The sequence below is a fragment of the Ptychodera flava genome, chromosome 12 (assembly GCF_041260155.1).
Source record: "Ptychodera flava strain L36383 chromosome 12, AS_Pfla_20210202, whole genome shotgun sequence".
Classification (NCBI taxonomy): domain Eukaryota; kingdom Metazoa; phylum Hemichordata; class Enteropneusta; family Ptychoderidae; genus Ptychodera; species Ptychodera flava.
In genome coordinates this window covers 4,735,420-4,757,318 of record NC_091939.1, presented here as the reverse complement: position 1 = coordinate 4,757,318, position 21,899 = coordinate 4,735,420, and the positions used below count along the sequence as shown (strand labels likewise).

The window sequence follows — 21,899 nt, the reverse complement described above, 5'->3', positions numbered from 1 at the left end:
CCAAATTTGCACAGTGATCCCTGATTTTTATCTTGATTTCCAAGGAGAATGATTTAAAGTTTCCAATATGGAACTTTTGAGCAAAAGTTTCAGTTTTGAGTTGAATTCTACCTAAAATCTAGAACAGACTCTATTGAAATAATGAAAATATTAACAATTTGCTTTTGATGTTCAGTATGGTCAAGTTGAAACATTCAAAAAATCAAAATGGAGACCACCTTTAATTTTGTGTTCTTGGTTTACGTGTTTCAGTACACTCAACTTGTCATGATTAGAAGAGATAAACACAAAAAGTTTCTGTTTGATCAGTAAGGCATTTTCATAGAGGAAGAAGAGCGACTATTCTTGGACAAATAATCTGTTGATCTGTTTCTCTGGATTTAGTTGAAAAATTGTAAATTTTGCCCAAGCATACAATTCCCTACAAGATTTACACCAATATATGTATGTCAGTATATTTTAAACGGGAAGTTACAGGACTGTTGGTGCACAATTGGGGGATTACTGATGACACTGCCATTTGCATACACTGGGCAGGAGTTTTTTAATTCTCATAGCATCGCTTTGACCGTGTGATATATTTGAATAATCATGATGGGCACTTTCGTAACATATGCAAAGAGAGGTCAAATGATCGTACAGGGAACACATTTGAAACATGCGTTCTCCAACAAAAAAAAAACGGAACATTTTTTCAGTTTATTTTCAACTCAAGTTTAGTCGCTATATGTATTCACAGACTTCATATACAAGATTCAATGACAATGAACGCCTAAAACATGCAAAGTTACTGGATGCTGGGACCAAACACGACACGTCTGATCAGTAGCGTGGCCGTTTTACATTTGCATAGATTTATGATAATCCGGCTTTTAGAGGGATAGTTCCTGTTTAAGCAAATATGTACCCCCTCCCAGACCATAATGGATGAAAGCCAATTTTGCACGACATAATGTACAAGGTGAAGCCGAGTACATTATGGAGTGCAAAGTTTGCTTGAGTCCATTATGGGCCGGGAGTGGTACATTATTGCTATTATTTTATAGCTTTGGCAATGCCAGTGAATTTTTAGACGTAGAAAATATCTGGGGCCACAATGTTGAATAATCAGATACATTATCAGTTATAATCTGAAGGTATGATGTCACAAAATTCACTGGCATTGACAAAAATATAATCAAAGAATCGCTCAACCCTAGATCAAGTAACATTAAATACACATTCTGCAGGTGTTAGTTTCATTCACAAATGGCCTTGACTTAATTAAACACCCATCAGAAAGCCAGGTTGATTTACAGTGATTAATTAATCTTTGTGATTTACCTCCAAACTCATCACCTGTGACAGATTGACCCAGACTGCATGTAAGTATTACATGGAAAGACGAACCGAAAACTGACATTTCAAAATGCCACCCATACAGCATTCACTGACATTGCACACAGCTGTCAGTGTTACGGGCAATGTAATATGTCAGAAATTTTCCATTTTTTTTTTATTCAGTGACAGCACATATCAAAATAATTAATATTTATGCATATTTTCTGACTAGGAATGTACATGGAGGTAAATACACGATGGAAATAACAGTAAGAAAGCAGTCAATCCATCTAATATCACACGTACCGGTGTGTCACCTTCCTGATTATCACCGCAATGATTGCTGAACATGCAGCTTGTCACAATTCTGACAGAATTTTTCTTTCCAATTCTGATGGTATTTACATACTTTATTGAAAACTTTGATTACATAATTCATCTGCACTCAATTCTTTGCAAAGTCAGTCTGCAGATAATTTGGGGGTCAAAGTAGACAGAGACAATTTATTTTAATTACATGAAGGTAAACTTCAGTGATTGAAAAACGTGATATTTCAGCTTGCAATCGTGTCTGAATTATCACTTTTTAATCTGAGCATGACATTTTCTCTGGTAGCTCCTGTTTATAATTCTGATGTCTAAAGATATTGTGGGATATGAAAGACTAGAAAGGGTGAAAGCTGGATTGGTTTGCTTTACCAGCGATTTCCAAATTCCTAACGCAGCAATTTTTAAAAAAGTTCTTCACCAAAAATTCAATATGTGAAGGACTGCAATAAAAAAATCGTAATACAATACCAGACCAATACCTGGCCAGCAGAAATTGCATCAAATATAAAAACTGAATGTTTACTCTACACCTAATATTTTTTTCAATCAATAGAAATAAATTGTGGTGAGATTAATGTTTGTTCTCATGCCATTGTCAGGTAACTTCCAATCGATGCCAACATTGTAATATTTCATAAATTCTCAGAGAGAAATTACATTTAATACTTCTCATATACCCAACAGAAAATGTTACCCGCATGTTTTAGGTTTGATATTAATTAATTAGTTTCATCTACATTTATCTGTGGCTGGTTTTGTGTCTGTGTATGTGAATGTACTGGTAAAAGTATCTATGTGCATGTGTGTCTATGTGTGGACATGTGCCTCTATGTATTTGCAGTGTTTCCCCTACTGGCTCCCTTTGTCTGATGTTTTATTTTGTCATTAGAAATAGAGTTTGGTGACAAACTCTAGCGTTACATATAGCCAAATTGATGATGCCACATTTAATGATGCTGTTTGTCCATTTACAACTGATGACTTAATTGTTACAACTTTGCTCAATAATCATTCTGCATATGTTTTTGGTTCTATATTTGACCAAAATTTATTGAACACCTAAATATGTACAACTTCATTACCGCAGCTCTTAGAAATTCCCATCAATTTCATTTACAGAGCAGATAATTGATTAAAAATGCACATTCAAGTAAGTTCATCGCAGTGAAAATGTAAGGCAAAATTTGCAAGACTATGAGTGAAGCTACGTTTTTAAAATGCTTCTGTAAGTCTTGTCGTCATTATAGAGAATCACAGGTTTGACAAATGAAATTTTTGTTTGACATGTACATTTTGATCCTCAAACTGATATATTTTTTATAAGTCAGAACAAACTGCACATGTAACATGTACGATAGTGTGTGGTGAATATATGGCAATGTATGGGTACGTGTATGAAAGCAGTCAGGTACATGTATGTATGTGTTGTTGTACACCATATGTTTATGCATGTCTGTGTATTTTTGAGAGTTGATTAATTGGTAGGCAGGTGTGTATTGCATATGAAATATGATACATCACTGGCTAATGAGAATTTGGAGCAATACATCAAAACTTGGAATTTTTCCCATTATGATACAGTCCTCAGACTTGAGGAGAAATTTCCACAAATCCCATTGACCTAATTTTTCACAGAACATACTGATTAGTGTACATAATTTTATTGATAAATTTGATTTATTGCTTTATGTAGCTACTCTATATTGCATCATTCAAAGTCATGTAATCATACATGAACTCAGTGAGGGCCATAGGGATGATAAGTGAATGCTGACAGTGTGAACCTCATTATGTATAGTTTATTGGTGGTGGACTTTGGTTTTGGTTTTGATTGGTAGAATCGATCTAAAAGAAAATTGGATTTTTCCATTAGATGCACATATGAAAAATCAATTTCCATTGCATTTAATGCACGCGGCAATAAATTATTATTATTATTACTATCATTATTATTATATTCCATAGTTGGTCAATATTTGGCATAGTTTCCCTTGGTTGGGGAGAAAGCTGGTTTGTTTGACTGTTGACAGGGGTGGGGAGAACCAGTTTGGATAGGGTTAAAGAGTATGAAGCTTGGTTTGTACTGGCGAAAGTTTGTTGACATGGGTTTGTTAAGGTAATTTGTGGTTGAGGTTGGACAAGTTGGTTGAGCAATAATAGTTTTGGGTATCTGTTTGACAATAGACTGCATTCTGTTTGCTGGTAAGCTAAGGAAGCTTGTCAAAATCAAAAGGCCCGTCATCCTGCGTGACAATGCAAGGTACTGCAAGGCGACGATACTGGACATAGAATATTCATGATATGCACAAATATTCATGAGTTGACGCCACTCTACTATGCTAATTTAAATTTGGGGACCACTAATGTCCGCCCCACTGCAGTACAATCACATGGAGGTTCCAAAACCAAGGCTGATTTTTGATGTACTTTTACCTTTATTTCAAAGCCAAATGAATCTGACGATCGGAACAGTTTCTCTTGCGACATAAGTACGACCAAAAAAAAAAAAAAAGGGCCAAGTTTTGATGTACTTTCACGTTAAATTCAAAGCCAAATGAATCGGACGATCGAAACAGTTTCTTTTGCGAAATTGGTACTGTCGAAAACAATAAAATTAGGGCAGATTTTTTATGTATTTCGATTATGGGCGTAGCGGGCCATTGACGGTTGTCAATGGGGTTGAGTCTTACCGGCCATGCTCTATCATAGCCCACGTCACCGACATCACCTCTATCGTACGACAGGGCTGGATGCCAGTTGTTTGTGCTATTCTTTATGGGGTTCTGATTTCAATGTGAATTTTGTCACCAATATGTTTTATAACATGCATCTATGGCGAGACCTGAACCTAGATGCCTTTGTGCTGACGTCCTTCTGCCCAGGTTTCAGCGAGTATAATATGATTGAGCCACTCTCTCAAAGAAGTTGGCGGGTGTTATACTCCCAAGCAAAATTTGCATCGATTGCAGAAAATTATATACAAAGAAATATATCACGTATTTATCAAATGCAAGTTTTGTGAACTTTTCAAGAGACAATTTACATTTACAGTATGATTAATTTTATTGACGTTGTAAATTTTTTTTTCTAAACAGGTATTCAACCAAGCAATGGAGATCCTGTGCAAACATTGGACCAACGTTCAGCATCATGGTTACCCAGTTCAGTCATCGTACAAGAAGTGTGCTGGAGATGTTGAACATTTATATTCCGACTACCAGAGAGTTCATCATTTACTTCAAGTGTCAAGTGCAAAGGAGTTTCATCACCAAAAAAATGATAATATCAGAATAGAAATGAAGATGCTCCTCAAACACGTGGAAAAAAGGATCTCTTAAAATCAAACCTAGTTTAAGGGTATACATGTATGTCGATGTAATAGGATGCTTTTGAATTAGTTGACAAATAGATTGGTTTACCCAATCAATGATCAATCCATTCCTCTTTTGTTTGATCATTTACCCGTTTGTTATTCCACTACTTTTGACCTTGGCTTTTTTGAAAAGTAAAACCCACAGTGTCTACCTCTACACTCAATGACTCATCAAAGAAATCATTTTGTGACAGCTCGCATTGTAGTTTGTGTGAGATATTTTGTAAACATTGACTGATTGTAAACATTGACTGATTGTCAAAAGCAGTATTTGCAAAAATATATCTCTTTTCCGTTTTAGCACAGCTGTATTTTTTGCAAGGTGTGATTTTGCTGATGTTAAATATCATACAATGGACCCTGGCGCTTCCAGGGCTGTGATTATACCATACAAATTAATACAATTCAACAAATGAAATTCTTTCCAGTTCACATGACAATTATTAAAGCTGCTGGGTTTCAATGGTTTATCTACTATCACTGTGACACTAAAAAATTGCTGCCAGTGAAATGTAGGTTGAATTCAAAGTATGGTATGTAATTTACTTCTCGGAAAACTGATCAAAATGCATACTTTTACAGAATAGCTATCAAAATACATATAGATAATCAGAAATCAAAAGAATTTGTGGTGATAAAATTTGGATGATTCATAAGGTACTCATCAGCTGAAATTAATTTTGTTATGTCTATATGAACATTTAATTTCTAGTACTTGTCCTCAAAATTTTAATCATTTCCAAACTAGCACACCACGACATCAATTCTGATACATTTGAGAGGATATCTCATATCCTTGAAGACACCCACACAACCTGGAAACACCCCCACTTTCCTGAATCTCAATAACTCCTGATATTGTCTAACTTTTTAGTCTTCCGGAAGAATTTCAAATGCTTGGGATGTGTGGCATTTCCGTGCGGTATGTCAGCCCAACAACTCTGACAGATTTGTTTGCCAGGAAATCTCAGAATTCAGGATATCCATGGCTTTCCATACAGGATGAAGATTTCCTACTTTTCTGTGAAGTAGCACTCACGCTGAAGTGAATTAGTATTCCACAGATGCAGAGTAATCCAATCCCTGAACACATTCTAATTTAAATTCTCCGTTCATGAATTCAGCGATATTCTCAGAATAGGCACTGGTCAATTTCTATAAATACGAACAAACACACTTTCAAAGAAATGCAGCCATTCCGTTAGGGCATGCTATAATCCCAATTCGTTTTCATGCATGTGTGTTACCATCACGACAAACAGAAAGCAGACAAATTAAGGATTGCAGAATAGAAAAAAGAAAAATGTTGATATACCAGTAGTCAGTGAGTAATTAATGTAAGTCTGGAGGATATGAGAATGTATGCTACATCAGATATCTTGCATACGATCTATCTCAAGTTTTACATCATACATAATTTAAAATGTTAAACTTAACGACAGCCTTTCTCAGCAGAAGAGTTACATATGGGAGCCACTTCAATTGAAACAAACACTTGTCGGCCTCTCGAGTCAAAATCTCTGGTGTCAAATGTCATAAATTAATGCAGAATTAATACCCAGCGTTTGGCTTGGCGGACTGTGTGGCTAACTCAACAATTCCGAAGTGAAAGGGAAAATGAAAGAAACTCGCAATAAACTTGCTGATCTGTGCTTGTACAGATAAAGCACTATTATGAGAATTCTTGGGATCCTTTTTGTCACACCGGATAAGAGTGCAAAATTAGATTAGTTTAAGAAGAAGTGCATAGGCATCAACGTTAATTTGGAGAACTACACTATTCAATGTATTGAATCGTGAACTGATACAAGATATTACTCATCAGCTCACTATGATAGATTCTGTCGTCCTGTGATTATGTCACTTATGAAAAATAAAGAGATTTGATTTTTCTGATGGTGGTTTATGGAGTAAGTTCCCCTTTCCAAGGAAAGAGGAATTTATTTTCAGCACTTGCAACTTTGTGAGATGTGATAACGAAATATGTGCAAATTTCAAGAAAATACAGTCCTTATCTTGGCACTCTGCAAATGCTGAGTGACTGGATTTGCATAAATACGATGTCAATGTTTTCAGTTTCAATGTACCTATACCCGGTCCATCACCTCACAACTGTCAAAGTGGACACAGCGTCTTTTCCATTTGTGAGATTTCTCTTCAACAAATACTGACAATTTACGCATTCATAGTCCATCATGGACCCCCATCTTCAGAATTTGAAAGCAAACACACAAAATCCATTGTGGGATATTCCACAAATTAAATCAGTAAACTTATGCAGTTCCTTCACCATTGAAAAATCCTGGGGCAGTGTCTCAATTTTCTGATTGCGGAAGAAGCAATTCATGTAAACCTTTCAACACTGGTCACCCAAAGTAAACGAATTAGAACTTAGCCGAGAGACATAAATTTTCAACTGAAATTCTCATAATCAGCACGCTCTAAGGAATTTTCTGCAATGTTGAAATCATTTCGGTGTTAAAGTTGACAACTATACTATATTACACCTTTTCTGACAAGCACTGTGATCTCCTCTACTGTCACCAATAAAACATCTTCAAAAACAAAAACATGAATTCTACACGTGAAAAAAAGTTTAAATTTTTGAAATTTCATATTTACCTTTGGCTCCCCCTGTGCGTCCATGCAGGCAACAATGTAGCGACATAACTTCTCAAATCTCTGAAAAAATTCATACACAAAATCAGTCAAAAGGTGACCTCACAACAATGAATAAATTCTTTTTTCACTACATACTGAAATTCCATTTAACTTTACAAACTGTGCTATTAGCGGGGCCTGCAATAATTGCTGCTGGTACAGATAAATTTCAGGGTACTTGTCACCTGTTACGGGACATTTTGAATGGTGAATAATTCACTGAGAGGTGTTAACAGGTAACTTCAATGACATGTTTCCAGGACATAAGATATAAGGTCATAATAACAGAATTTTGGAAAATAATTGTTGATTATCACTCACTTTATAAAATATTCTAAATAAGGTAAGCAATCTCATAATATTTTGATAAACATTGCTTTTACAGTTGTTTTGATATCCAACATTTCACACAGAGCACTAACTCTGCATAAACGAGTTGATGCTGTATTTGTATGCCCCCACAGTACCAGTTCACAGTAAAATGATATTTCATAAAACTGTGACACTGATCCAAGCATTGGGATAAACACTCATGAAAGAACAGACCATTTGCCATGCCGTAGGAGACTGCATGAGATCTTGCACGGTTTGCGGTGTCTGACTGGACATTGTTTCGTGACAAAGGGTAAAACTATGCGTACGCCACAGTCTGTGTACAGTCACATTTCTTATTTAAGTTTAAGTAGCACATATATCACAGATGTCACATGCAAACACAGACTCATTTTACACGACTGGTAATGGATGGGTGCTTTTAATAATGGAATCACACGAGATCTCTGGTCCCAGTGAATGGACAATAGTCTATTATACATGGTTAACATTGCAATCTATGATAACATTGGTTGCACTTTGCTGTTATGATTGTTCACCGTTCACACTGCTTGACAATTCTGCATCATTAACTTTCCATACAATCCCAGCCATGTTATTGACAACTATACAGAGATTACACCCAGTCTCATCATGAAATGTTGAATCTTGATTTACTGACCACTGAAGCGTCTTATTTATTTCTTTAAAGCCCCAATAGCTGCGAATGTGTAATAAACCAATCTCAAAATATCCTTAGTTGTCCAATAGTTTTCTTTGAATAAAACCCATTAACGACTGAAAAAGTGTATAATACTGTTATGCGTCGAAAGTGGCATGTAAATTCAAACGTTTTAACATCATGATAGATTTCCCACCATTTTGAAAAACTAATCATATGACAGAGAAAGTAAAGATTACAGCAACAAAATGTTGACCATTGTGTGTTGTGCAGGAAATACTGATTTTTGTACTTTTCCGTGGGGGTGCCATTTTATGAGTGCAGCACCTGTTTATTATTCAGCCTATTAAAACATATAGGCATGGTCCAAATCAGCAAGCAATGATACTTCTATACACGTCCTTCAGTTAGCACATTTACACGAACCAACTTTGGTTTGAAAATACAATCATGAAACAAGCGACCTAGCGACCGATATAGCTCCGCTGCGTTTATGTAGAGAATAACTATTTTTGACACATGTTGATGAAGAAGGGTGGAAATCTTTGATAGCTCGATGCAGTGGCCAGAAAAAAGTGGCTAAAATAAGCTGCAAAAATACGAAATTGAAGATTTCATCATACTTTGAATGTATCACATAGGATCATCCCTAAGAACATGTCAACCAAAGCTATCTGATGAGTAGTTTTTGAGAATAAATTTTTTGACCAAAAATGGCAACAATTGCCCCCAAAAGTAAAAATTGCAGATTTCATCATAATTTCAAAAGATCAAATTTAGTTCATCTATAGAAACCTGTATACCAAATTTCAAAGCTGTTAGACAAGTACTTTTTGAGAAACGCATTTTTTGACCAAAAATAGGAAAAATTGCCCCAAAAATTCAAAATTGCAGATTTCATCATAATTTCAATAAATATCATTTAGTTCATCTGTAGAAACCTGTATACCAAATTTCAAAGCTATCAGATGAGTAGTTTTGGAAATACACATTTTTTGACCAAAAATGGCAAAAATTGCCCCAAAAATACAAAATTACAGATTTCATCAGAAATTCAATACATATTACTTAGTTCATCGATAGAAAGCTGTATACTAAATTTCAAAACTATCAGACCAGTACTTTTTGAGAAATCAATTTTTAGACCAAAAATGGCAAAAATTACCTTAAAAATGCAAATTTGCATATTTCTGCACAATTTGAACAAATCTGAAATAGATCATCCCTAGGGACCTATGTACCAAATATCAAAGCTATCTGACTGGCAGTTTTGAAGAAGAAGATTTTTAAAGATTTTTTTACCAAAAATGAAAAAAATTGCCTTAAAAATACAAATATGCAAATTTCGCCACGATTTGAACAAATCTGACTGAAGTCACCCTAAGCAAACTGCATATGAAATTTCAAAGCAATCGGACAAGTGGTTTCAGAGAAGAAGATTTTTTTACCAAAAACACCAAAAAATGCCCCAAAAATACAAATATGCAAATTTCACCACGATTTGAACAAACTGAAGTGAGGTCACCTTAAGTCAACTGCATATAAAATTTCAAAGCAATTGGACTTGCGGTTTCAGAGGAGAAGGCAATTGTTGACGGACGACGACGGACGACGGACGACGGATGACGACGACGACGACGACGACGACGGACGACGACGGAAAATCAACCTATTTGATAAGCTCCGCGTCGCTGACAGCGGAGCTAAAAAAAATACATAAAATTCGCAGCTAGCAGCTACTGGGGCTTTAAGGTAGTATATGTATGCACCTCAAAAGTGAAAGACTTAAGCTTCTGCTCAAACTTTCCTCAATGCAACTTTCAACCATTCTCTCACCAAATCAAGAATAAAATCAGAGATCACAAACTTTGGCACTAGAGAAACAAATTACCTAACATGTACTGATATTTGAAATTCAAAATGGCCGCCATCCCTGTGTTAACTCTATAGAGAAAAATAAAAGTTTTGATTTTCAGAAAATGAGACAGTGAAAACTTCTTTCTCCAAGAGCTTTAAAAGGAGCCCCAAGAACTGGTAGATTACAGAAGTATTGCAAAAATTTGAGTCTAAATATTTGTCCCCAAGGATCATTCTACCTGAGGAACAATTCAAACATAAGTTTTATGGCTGAGGAAGAGAATTGAGTTGGGTATAAAATACGTAAAAATTGCATCAACATCTCACCTCTTTGTCTTTCTTCTCATTGAAAACAAATAAAAACCTTTTGACTGCAATATAGAGGTCAAAAGCTGTGGGAAAACAACAATTATTTTGATTATAAACAAAAAATTGTGACAAGCCGATACCACAATGACAGAGTCACAATATTCCAGATATTGCATTTTCAGACTGTATACTGAAAGCATGCAAGTTCGCAATGGCTTTGTAAAATTTCACTCTGAAATGACTATATCAAATAAAGCGAAAGAACTATGTTACAGTATACAGCAATTGGCTTGTTCTTTGCTATGCATGTCACAATACAAAGTTTTTAGTGCAGCCTGTAGTATTTCTTCGTAAATCGAAATAAAATATTCAGTGGCTTATGTAAGTTGGTATTCTATCGATTCCTGTGTTCAGGAAATCAAGTATTGCTATTCTCTCCATACTCATTGCAATTTTCCTTGTTCCTTTTTTTGGTCAACATTTTCATCACAAGAATATAATATGTTCTGAAAAATTAAACTGCTCTACAATATTGTTGAACCAGCTATAAATGTTCAAATGTGCTGTGCTGTTTATCATTTTCTAAATTTCTCCTATATGTATATGTGTACTCTGATTATTTCAGGAAATTTTAATTCTAGAAAGGCACGACATGTAAGATCTGCTACATGTAGTCCTTTTTGGTAAAAATTTCAACTGTCTTTTATCACATATTTTTCATATGCAAAAAAAAAAACCATTTAAATTACGTTTACAGGTCATATAAATTAACTTGTCAGAAAGGGCTTATTGCTGGCAGATACATATAAGCCAGACATGGTGTACTGCTTTTCTGGTATATCTAAGGTGCTTCAATACAATTACAAATATGCTGTGAGTACAGGTGTGTGTGTGTGCCTGTAAGACTTTTGCAAAATTACCAATGCACAACAGAGAGATATCATTTCTGGTCACTGGCTGTTGCATATCGTAGTTGTTGGAAGGTGAATGAATATAAACTTCTTTTGCAGCACAAATACATGTAGTACATTCTTAATGATGAACATGGAAACATGAAATGTGATTAACAATGAACTGGATTAGCAGTTACTGAAGCACTGACATTATGAGAGTAGCCTGTTCACGTGGTGGTGCAATGTTTATTGAAACATTTGTACTCACCTGGACTGAACTTCGGTTTGACACCACCACTGGCATCTTTATTGATGATCCCTGGTTCTATAATCGCATCAAGCTGATTGGTCAGGAGATGTCGTACTCTCTTTCTGGCCAGGAATCCTCGTGCAGCTGCCTGTACGTGGATGAAAAGGATGTGCAAAACTCATTAGTAGTAAGTTCTAGGACAGTCCCCCCCTGAAAATTACCAACTAGACATCTGCCTAACCCTATCCCTAACCCATGTCCACCTACCCTAAACCCTATCCCTAGTCCATAGCCATCTACCCCAACCTTATCCCGAACCTATGTCCAACTACCTTGACCCTATCCCAAAGCCATATCCACATACCCTAACCCTATCCCTAACCCATGTCCACCTACTCTAACCCTATCCCTAACCCATGTCAACCTACCCTAACCCTATCCCTAACCCATGTCCACCTACTCTAACCCTATCCCTAACCCATGTCCACCTACCCTAACCCTATCCCTTACCCATGTCCACATACCCTAACCCTATCCCAACCTATGTCCACCTACCCTTACCCATGCCACCTACCCTAACCCTATCCCTAACCCATGTCCACCTACATCCCTAACCCATGCCACCTACCCTAACCCTATCCCTAACCCATGTCCACCTGACCTAACCCGATCCCTAACCCATGTCCACCTACATCCCTAACCCATGTCCACATACCCTAACCCGATCCCTAACCCATGTCCACCTACATCCCTAACCCATGTCCACCTACCCTAACCCTATCCCTAACCCATGTCCACCTATTCTAACCCTATCACTAACACAGGTCCACTTAGTGGGTGGGAAGTGTCTGGATGAAGATATCCATAATTTAGCAAACTGTACAGGAAGGAAACGGACAAAGCCAATCCTAGACCAGCACGGTGTCAACATCATCTTATTTTCATCATCCTTCTCTGATCATCTCTGTATTCATTCATTCATTATTTAAATGAAATTTATTTATTCATTCATTCATTTACATTCATGTACCAGTATTCATTTCCTAATCACATTTTTTCAATTTACTTCTTTATTTATCTAGTTACTATTTTAGTTGTTAGATACGTATTGGCACTTTTACAAAATAAAATGCACATACAATATGTTCATTTACATTCAAAAGTACAGAAGGGTATAACTTACACTCAATGATTCAGCAGTTTTCTGACACTGTCAACCTTATGCTATCATTTCTATGAGAACACACATATTAGATTTCTCAGTGTCTGCATACTGTATGTACGTTTTATGTGCAAACAACTCACATCAATATGTTGGCTATCAAAATGAAATTGACAAGGCCAACAAAAATCTCACCTCTTTGGTCAAAGTTTACAAACTAGCTCAAATTGGTTTAATCACAGTTGCCAATTTGCAGGGTTATTTTTGCATGTATAAAAATACACCAAGTACCCTATAAACCAGTTTCTAATTTAATGTTGGTTCTCTACTGTCATTTCCCAATGGACGCATTTTTAGAAATCAGAAAATGTCGCCATTATTCCCTTAAAAACAGCTCTAATTGACAGTGGGTATCTTGCAAAATTCATTCTTATTGGTTATGTCCCATGAACAAATGAACATTCTTCTATTCACATCTAAGAGAGTTTTTATTACAGTCACTCAATAACTTAGGCTCGCAAATACATGTACATAATACATTGCTTGAAATGTTTAGCTCCCTAGAGCTGGGAAAATGTGACATTTTCTCTCAGGAAAGTTAAGCTGTCAATTTCTGAGAGTTTCATTAAGTGCTTGACTGGTTCCATGTGAGCTGTGTACAGATTATAATAGTTAAGCAAAATGCTTGGAAAGAAATCCTTAAATTATACATGTCAATCAGATACACGGTAGTGCTGTACATGTATCAAGTGGATAGGAATCCACTAGATATGCAATAGTGTTGTGTGTATAGTGTATCATTCCGGTGGATTGGAATCCACTGGACACGTGGTAGTCTTTTGTATCATTCCTGACGGGGAATCCATTACATGTACATTGTACTCCCTTTGAGAAAAGTTTCCGCTTTTGATATTGCAGTTCAAAATTCCTGTTATAATATAAACCTACATACAGTATGGTGAAGAGCATTTCTCTTTAATTAACATATTTGGTGAATCAAAAAAATGTGCCTTAAAAGAGATTTAACCTATTCATCCCCAATTCCCTGTAAACAGGTCCATGCTTGCCATTGATAACAATTGGTTTGGGCCAAACCATGGCGGGGAAAGGGTTAACGTACAACTGCAAGAACAGTATGTGTATTTGGAACTCTTTGTAAAACACTAGCTACATGTATCATGAAATTCAAAATGATTAAAAGAAAGTATGAATGATGATGTCTCAGTAAAACATACGTACACGTATAATGTATATATTTTTATGACATAAGGACATTTACACAGATTGGTACAAGTAGGGGAGAACTGTAGTTTTCACTCTTATTCTGCAAAGTTCAAAGGTCACCATCAGGTCAAGTTGGTTAAAACCAGCAAGGCATAACATGTCAGACTGTCCCATATCTTGCATTTTAACAAAGAGGAAAACATTTGAGGACCCCTGAAAAAATAGCTACTGTAAACATGAGTTTTACTATAATACAGTACTAAGCCTGTTATAACATACAATACCAACATGGCCAAGTAGGCCAAAGCACATAAAAGTTTTGGCTCAATACCGCTTTATAACTGACTCAGAAGATAGGAAGTGATAGGCTTGGCAGGATAAGGCACATGGAGGTGAAAAATCCCAATAATCTAAGCTAGACAGTTTATGATTTTCAAAGGAAAATAGTAACTTGACATTAATAATACTTGTTATCATTCGGTGCACTGCAAGGGGATGACAAAATTTAAGTAAATCAACATGACAGATGACAACAAATGTGTGAATGATACTGAAGAGTATTAATTGTGATATTGTCCTAGCCATGATAAATGATATATGGGTAGTCTCAAAACACATCATCCATTTCCACTTGACTGTATGTCAATAAAACTTTATTGAGAAGCTAAACCCTTTGTACATTTTTCTTTATACAGCACATAAGTTGATTTTTACAGACAGGTCTAAGTCAGTGAATGTTGTCTACAAATTTCAAAATCGTTTTGATAAACCTGGACGAGGTCATCATGAGTAAGCTACACAGAAAATTTCATCAAATTATGGACAGTCTTTGTCAAGATATCTGTAAATGTCCAAAATTAGTAAACATGACAGCTGAAGTTCTTCATACTTGAGAACTAAATGAACAATCATTTTTCACGGCGTAACAATTTCACATTTGTGGTGACCCACATAAAATGCGTTGCTGAGGCCCTGACCTGAACTTCTATAGAAAAAAATTTGTATCCGATTGTTGAAATATTTTTATCTTATTTATTATGCAACTTCATTCTTGGCAACTATCTCTTATGCCACCTACCAGGCCATGTGTACATGTGATTATACATGTATGAAATGTGTATTAATGCAAAAACTGTTGCTGCTTATACATGAATGGAAGTGACCACTGATCTATTTTGGCTCAAATGTTATTATCCCTGGAATTGTAGCTCAAGACCATTGAAATAAGGTTTTATTTCTCATATTCAAATTTTTACTCAGAATAGACATGCATGTCCGACTTGGTTTATGGACTCAAACGTGGCAAAACAAAATACAGTTAGATGAGACAGTGCATGGTCAAGTGTCAGTTGACTATGAAAAGTTCAATGTGCAGCTTTCATTTCCCTTTCAAGTAAGTAATTTTCAATTACGAGCTTTCAATTTACTTAATTAAGTAAGTAGCTTTCAATTACACGCATCTCTGGCACAGCAAATTTCAGCATACCTTTCACAAGATAGATACATGTAATTACTTCCATTATCATGTATCTAGGTTGTATACTTTATGATCCCAATGTTCATATGCTGAAGTTTATGAAATTTACCACCAAGTTACAGGTTCTGAAAGACCAGAATAACACACTGGCCACAGCTCTCTCCAACATCACTTTTCTGAAAACATAAATGATGTTTGACATCTATCTTGATTCTCACTCACAGTATTAATTGATAACCCCTTTTCCAAACTGTCACTCATAGGCTGTCATCATGCACTACCCATTATCACATTGCAGGGATGTTATTAATTTTACTGTAAATACTAAATATTTGCGAAAAGGTGTCTGACGTTTGAATAGAATTTCCAAGGGATCATCCTGGCCTATTAGTGTTTCATTATGTCATACTAATATTGTGAATTTTGTGATTATTTTTGCTGGAGGAAAAATTTCATTCATCTGATCTACCCTCTGGGAAGCTGTCAGTGTCAACTAGAAATGTACATGTACCTCAACTTGCAGAGGGCACTGCAAAGCTATCACTTCCTTGGTCTCTTTCAAAAATATGTTATTTTATTTTATTTTAGAGTCTTTTGAGCTGATAAAATGTGACAACTGAAATAATACAAAAACTTGTATCACAGACCCAGGAGTAAGAGGCTCTACATTGCATCATACTCAGCAATCATGACACATTGCAAGATGACGGGGAAACTTCACTGTTAATAAATATACAAAGCATATCTGTAATCCAATGGATATTTTCTACCATGCATAGTAGACTGTCATTTTTACTCTTTGTGTTTTTTTAACCCTTTGAGCGCCAAAGTCAATTTTCTCACCTTATGAAAATATACTCAACTTAATTTTTTTTTCAGATTTTTGTCAAATTTTGATAACAAACTGTAGCCAATGAAATGTGATGTCCATTTGGTCCAAAATTATCAAAAAATTACAGAAAAATTCATAAAAGTTGGTAAAAGTGTTGCACTAAAATTTTGACGGGAAAAAATTACAGCGCTCAAAGGGTTAAAGCAACCAAAATCAAAAGGCTGACCTAGCTAGTCTATATCAAAGAGTGTGAGGATAAGAAACAAAAACTATTCCGTTTTTGATCTTACACAAGTCCAATGCTAAATCCCTGGATAGACTCCAGGGAAAACACTGTACTGCTACACTAAGGGATATGTCTTATTACCATTCTTAATTCATGTACAAAGTAATTGCTGGGTCTGTTCACACTATATTGATCTTCTAAATGACTAATTCTTTTCATCTGCCCAGTCACATCCTTACACAGTAGGAATTTCAATGATGATCTTGATGATCTAAGCTTTGGAAAAGGATGATTGCTATACATTTTGATATTTTCATTCTTTTGTCTATAAAACAAGTGAAAGTTTTTCCTTAAAAAGTTAAATATGCTGAGATAGGAAGTCCTATCCCTTGAAAACACATTATGAACCTGCAATGTTGTTGTTGTTGTTGTTGTTGACAACTAAATTCCAGTCTTGGCTAAAAATCAATTGTCAACAATAGGGCCGTTCACAGTTCACGTCACTGTTCTCTCATTAATATGCAAAAATAAATATTTGTCCGCATTTTTAGATTACGCTTTTGAAAATTACCATGCAAGAACGACAAAAATACATCTCAGTGGGCGACTGCTCGTGTAACAATGAATACTAAAAACATATTCACGCCTCAGAGTACAAGCTGCAAAAACAGCCACGCATGCAACATTGATAAAATTTGTCCGCATTTCAAGCTGCGTGTCCGATGTCGCGCGCGTACAGCTATATTTAGTAACAAACCTGTAACAGTGAACAGCGCTATTAAATGTCACTTTGCATAGTTACATAGACAAGTTGAATAACAGGCATATCAATATGGTTTGGCAAGCAGCATGAGAAACATTTTTACCAAAAATACTAGCAAATACATTGACAATTCCACTTACACCTTATCACAGTATCAATTCCCTGTCTGCTCAGTCATTAACCCTTTGAGCGCAAAAGTCAATTTTTGTCATCTTTATAAAATATACTCCAGTCAATTTTTTCAGATTTTTGCCAAAATTTTGATAAAAAACTGTAGCCAACAAAACACAATGTCCATATGGTCCAAAATTATCAAAACAATTCCAGAAAAATCCATAATAATCGGTAAAATGTAGCAGTAAAATATTGATGGGAAAAATTACAGCACTCAAAGGGTTAAAAAGTGGTATTGAGCCAAATATATAGTATGTATATATATATATATATATATATATATATATATATATATATATATATATATATATATATATATATATATATATATATATATATACTTGTTAGCCATTTGAGACAGTAAAAATCATGTTCACAACTTATCTCTGTTTTCATGGCCTTCAAATATTGAAGTTTTTGTTAAAATGCAACATATTTCACATATTATACCTCACTGGTTATACCTCACTGGTTTTAGCCAACTTGACTTGATCATGAAATATGAACTTGGCAACTACTTTCTATGATTTTCAGAGGTTTATCCTGTACAGTACATCATGGAAAAGGGTACTGTGAAAAAGGCTGTGTTTCCATACAGCCGACTGCATTCATGTTTTCATTGGCCAACAGACATTTGTTGACAGCAGTTACCTGTGTTTCCTTTCCAAATAGAGATCGTACCTCAATGATGTGTTCCAAACAATCTGAGAAAATATCTTTCACTGTAATTTGCAGTTTATGATCATTCCAGCGATTTCCGACAAAGAGTTCAAGGTACTTTTAAAAAGTTCACAGGACTAAAGGAAACAGCAATATCTTTTAATTAGACACCCTATTTTATAGGGTAAATAATGGAAACAATAACTTGATAAGAACTGTAACAACAATTAACCCTTTGAGTGCTGTATTTTTCCCAACAAAATTTTAATGCAACATTTTACCGATTTTTATGAACTTTTCCTCAATTTTTCAGATAATTTTGGACCAAATGAGCATAATGTTTCATCAGTGACAGTTTTTTATCAATATTTCAGCAAAAACCTCACAAAAATTGACTGGGGTATATTTTGTAGGGGCGACAAAAATTGACTTTGGCGCTCAAAGGGTTAATAGCCATTGTTGATAGAATGATAAATTATCCATCGTTGATATGGTATTCACAGATGCTCAGTACATCTTACCCTGCAATAGGCTGCACCACTTTATATGTAGATGTATGGTTGAGTACGGCTGAAGATGAAGATTCACTATTGATTCTTCAACTATTTAAAAGGACACACACAGCAACATGTATTCTTGAATCATTGCTGTCCCTTTGTATCTTGTGAACTGATATGTCTGAACTCCCTCCCTCTGCCCAACCTCCTCATACCATATTAACCTCACTAGAAAACACTTGTAAACACAACAAACATGTACGCAGCTTTTTTACGTACCAAAATTCGAAATTTGCGTATTTTAACTTCACAGGACCTTGTCTATACCTTATGCATGTACAAACAGATACAATTTACCTCAATGTCCTCATGTGTGAAGATTGACATTAAGAAAATTTCCATTGGATAAAAGTTTCATTTTTATAGACAAAATTCAGTAGAACTTTACAAAGCAATAATTTACTAATAAATGATATCATGAATTGTAATTGTTAAATCATTTATTTATAGAGCAGTAATCAAAACCATAAATAAAATCCAAAACTACTGTAATATCTTATCAAAAACATAAATCAAATCCAAAACTACTGTAATCTTATTAAATATTCAACTTGCCTTAAGTATGAAGTGTTACCTATTTAGTTGTCTCATCTTCATTTTTATGCCACTGCTATTTTTACATGTAAATCTGTAAACTTTTACATGTTTGCAATTGTATGAGAGCCAGTACTCTTAAATAATTGAACACCTATGAAGTAGGACCCTTTATACCTTAATATATAAATGCACTGTAGATATACTGCATCTGATTTCTTATCCTATTTGAATATGCATGTCTAGATCTTCTGTTTGACATTTGATAATAATGTGTGTGTGTGTGTAAAGGGACCATGGACAAACTCAAGAAATGTATCTGGAAATTTACTGCATCAGTTTTTTGTCGCAATTACACTCTGTGGATAGTCAATATTCCGCGGCAAATTTACTGTTTTGATTAGTTTTTATTAGTATATTACATAAATAATATAATTTGACTGATGGGCTTGATATTCATTTCATTCTTAAATGTATACTTTACAATTGTCATTTAGGTTTTCAACATGTACATTTCTAAATTTAGAACCGCCTGCAGGTCTGACAGCTGATGAGAAGAATAGGCACAGATGAACAGACTGAACCAAGAATCATATTTCTTTTACGTCAAAAATTCTATTTTTGTGAAATTGGATTATTAAACTAAGAGTTAGAAAATTAAGAAAAAGATTATTTACTATGTACGCAACGCAATATATCTGTCCATTGCATGATGCATAATGAACAGATGTCATGTGTGCATTTTCCAAGAATGTATTCAAAAAGCTGCCCGGTTATCCAATAAACTAATTACTTTTTAGCTTAATAAAATTGATTTCAAAATATTTGCATATTAAATATCACACACTTATGACAAACACCAAAATTGAAAAAATAGTTTTCGGTTCTTTTCATATCCATTCAATCTGCTGTAGTATTAAGTATGCCTACCCTAAACCCATTGGTTCATAGTCACTTTGTCCCAAAACTATTTTATCCCATAGCATATTGTCTTACCATTGCATTTTAAAATCACCTTGTCCCCTTAATCACTTCTTCCAAGCACATTTTCACCCTTAAGTGCTTGCCACTTCATCCAAAAACTCTTGATCTCAAAGGACCTCTAACCAGTCCACAACAATCACCCAGTCACAATTTGCACATTAAATTTGCAACGCTCCAAAAGAAATTTGTAACATGCAGGCCTTGGGACAGAATTGCACTAGGAAGTGGCAAGTGAGACAAAGAGGTTTGGGGACAAGGTCACTTTGGAACAAGTTGGTTTGGGACAATGTTGTTTTGGTATTACCTGTCTGAGTCCCAACCTTTCCACCCAGTTTCCCTGTACATAGGTTAAGCCTCAACACTGAATAAAATGGGATTGAGTTAAATAACAGGTAGCCAAGTGAAAAGATCAAAAAAGAAACTGACTACTGTATGTATTATTGATAACACAGAATGCCACATGAAGGGATCATGAATGCACTGGAGGTTACAGCATCCATGATCTAATGCGATGCTCAGGCTTTCTGGAAATCAGTGTTGGATTGTTGGAAAGTGTTTCTGACAAGAGAATTTGCAATTAGTCAGCAGGGACCACTTGATAGCGAGTTAGCTGATTAATGTATATAAGGAAGCAGTGATCATCAGATTGCTCTTAATTTTGAGTTGTCTGTTGACTTAATGTTTACCTTTACCGTAATATCTGAGTGCAATATCATTAATGCTTTGTCTTTGAGAACATCAGATGATCTGTAACAGTGTGACTGTTAAAAACTTTCTACATGTCACGCTCCCAACATGTACATTCCATAAATACCCTTGTATTTTCCTGAATAAGAACATAGACAGTAGAAGTGAGGCTACAGTCTATGATCAGAGGGACATAAAATTTCAGCACGCTATCAGATGTGATATCAAAATTTCCATCTTTTGTCTGTGTTTCAATGTCTTCTTCAAAAGGACACGACATCTGCATTGCAGTATTGTAATTCTGTATGAAAAGTGACTGTACTATACCTGTATTTTGATGGAGGCATCATCTCTGTGTTTCAAGTTGGCTCTTTCATTGCGTGCCTCTTTCTGCTTGTCTAAGAACTCGTTCCTTTTTGTAGCGTCAACTTTACTGAACATTATGACCTAGGAATGGAAACAGAATCCATAAACATATAGCACTTTAATAACAAGAAAACTTTACCTTGGTTATGAATGACCTTTACAAATCCAATGTACACTTGTACTAGTTCCAAATTTTTAACTTACAACCCATTAACAATGTTTGTGTGTGTGTGTGTGTGTGTGTGTGTGTGTGTGTGGTGTATATA

The 21,899-nt window shown here is 35.3% G+C and overlaps 1 protein-coding gene across 1 annotated transcript in view; it reads right to left on the bottom strand.

Moving 5' to 3' along the window:
• Nucleotides 1-21,899, bottom strand: part of LOC139144757 (ubiquitin-protein ligase E3B-like) — a 75,348-nt gene that overhangs the window by 51,648 nt on the left and 1,801 nt on the right. The window contains exons 2-5 of the mRNA XM_070715486.1: nucleotides 21,595-21,714; nucleotides 12,006-12,135; nucleotides 10,863-10,927; nucleotides 7,646-7,705 (exon numbers count right to left, since the gene is read on the bottom strand). Of these exons, the coding sequence (XP_070571587.1) occupies nucleotides 7,646-7,705; nucleotides 10,863-10,927; nucleotides 12,006-12,135; nucleotides 21,595-21,714 (375 nt within the window). The remainder of the gene's footprint in view (nucleotides 1-7,645; nucleotides 7,706-10,862; nucleotides 10,928-12,005; nucleotides 12,136-21,594; nucleotides 21,715-21,899) is intronic.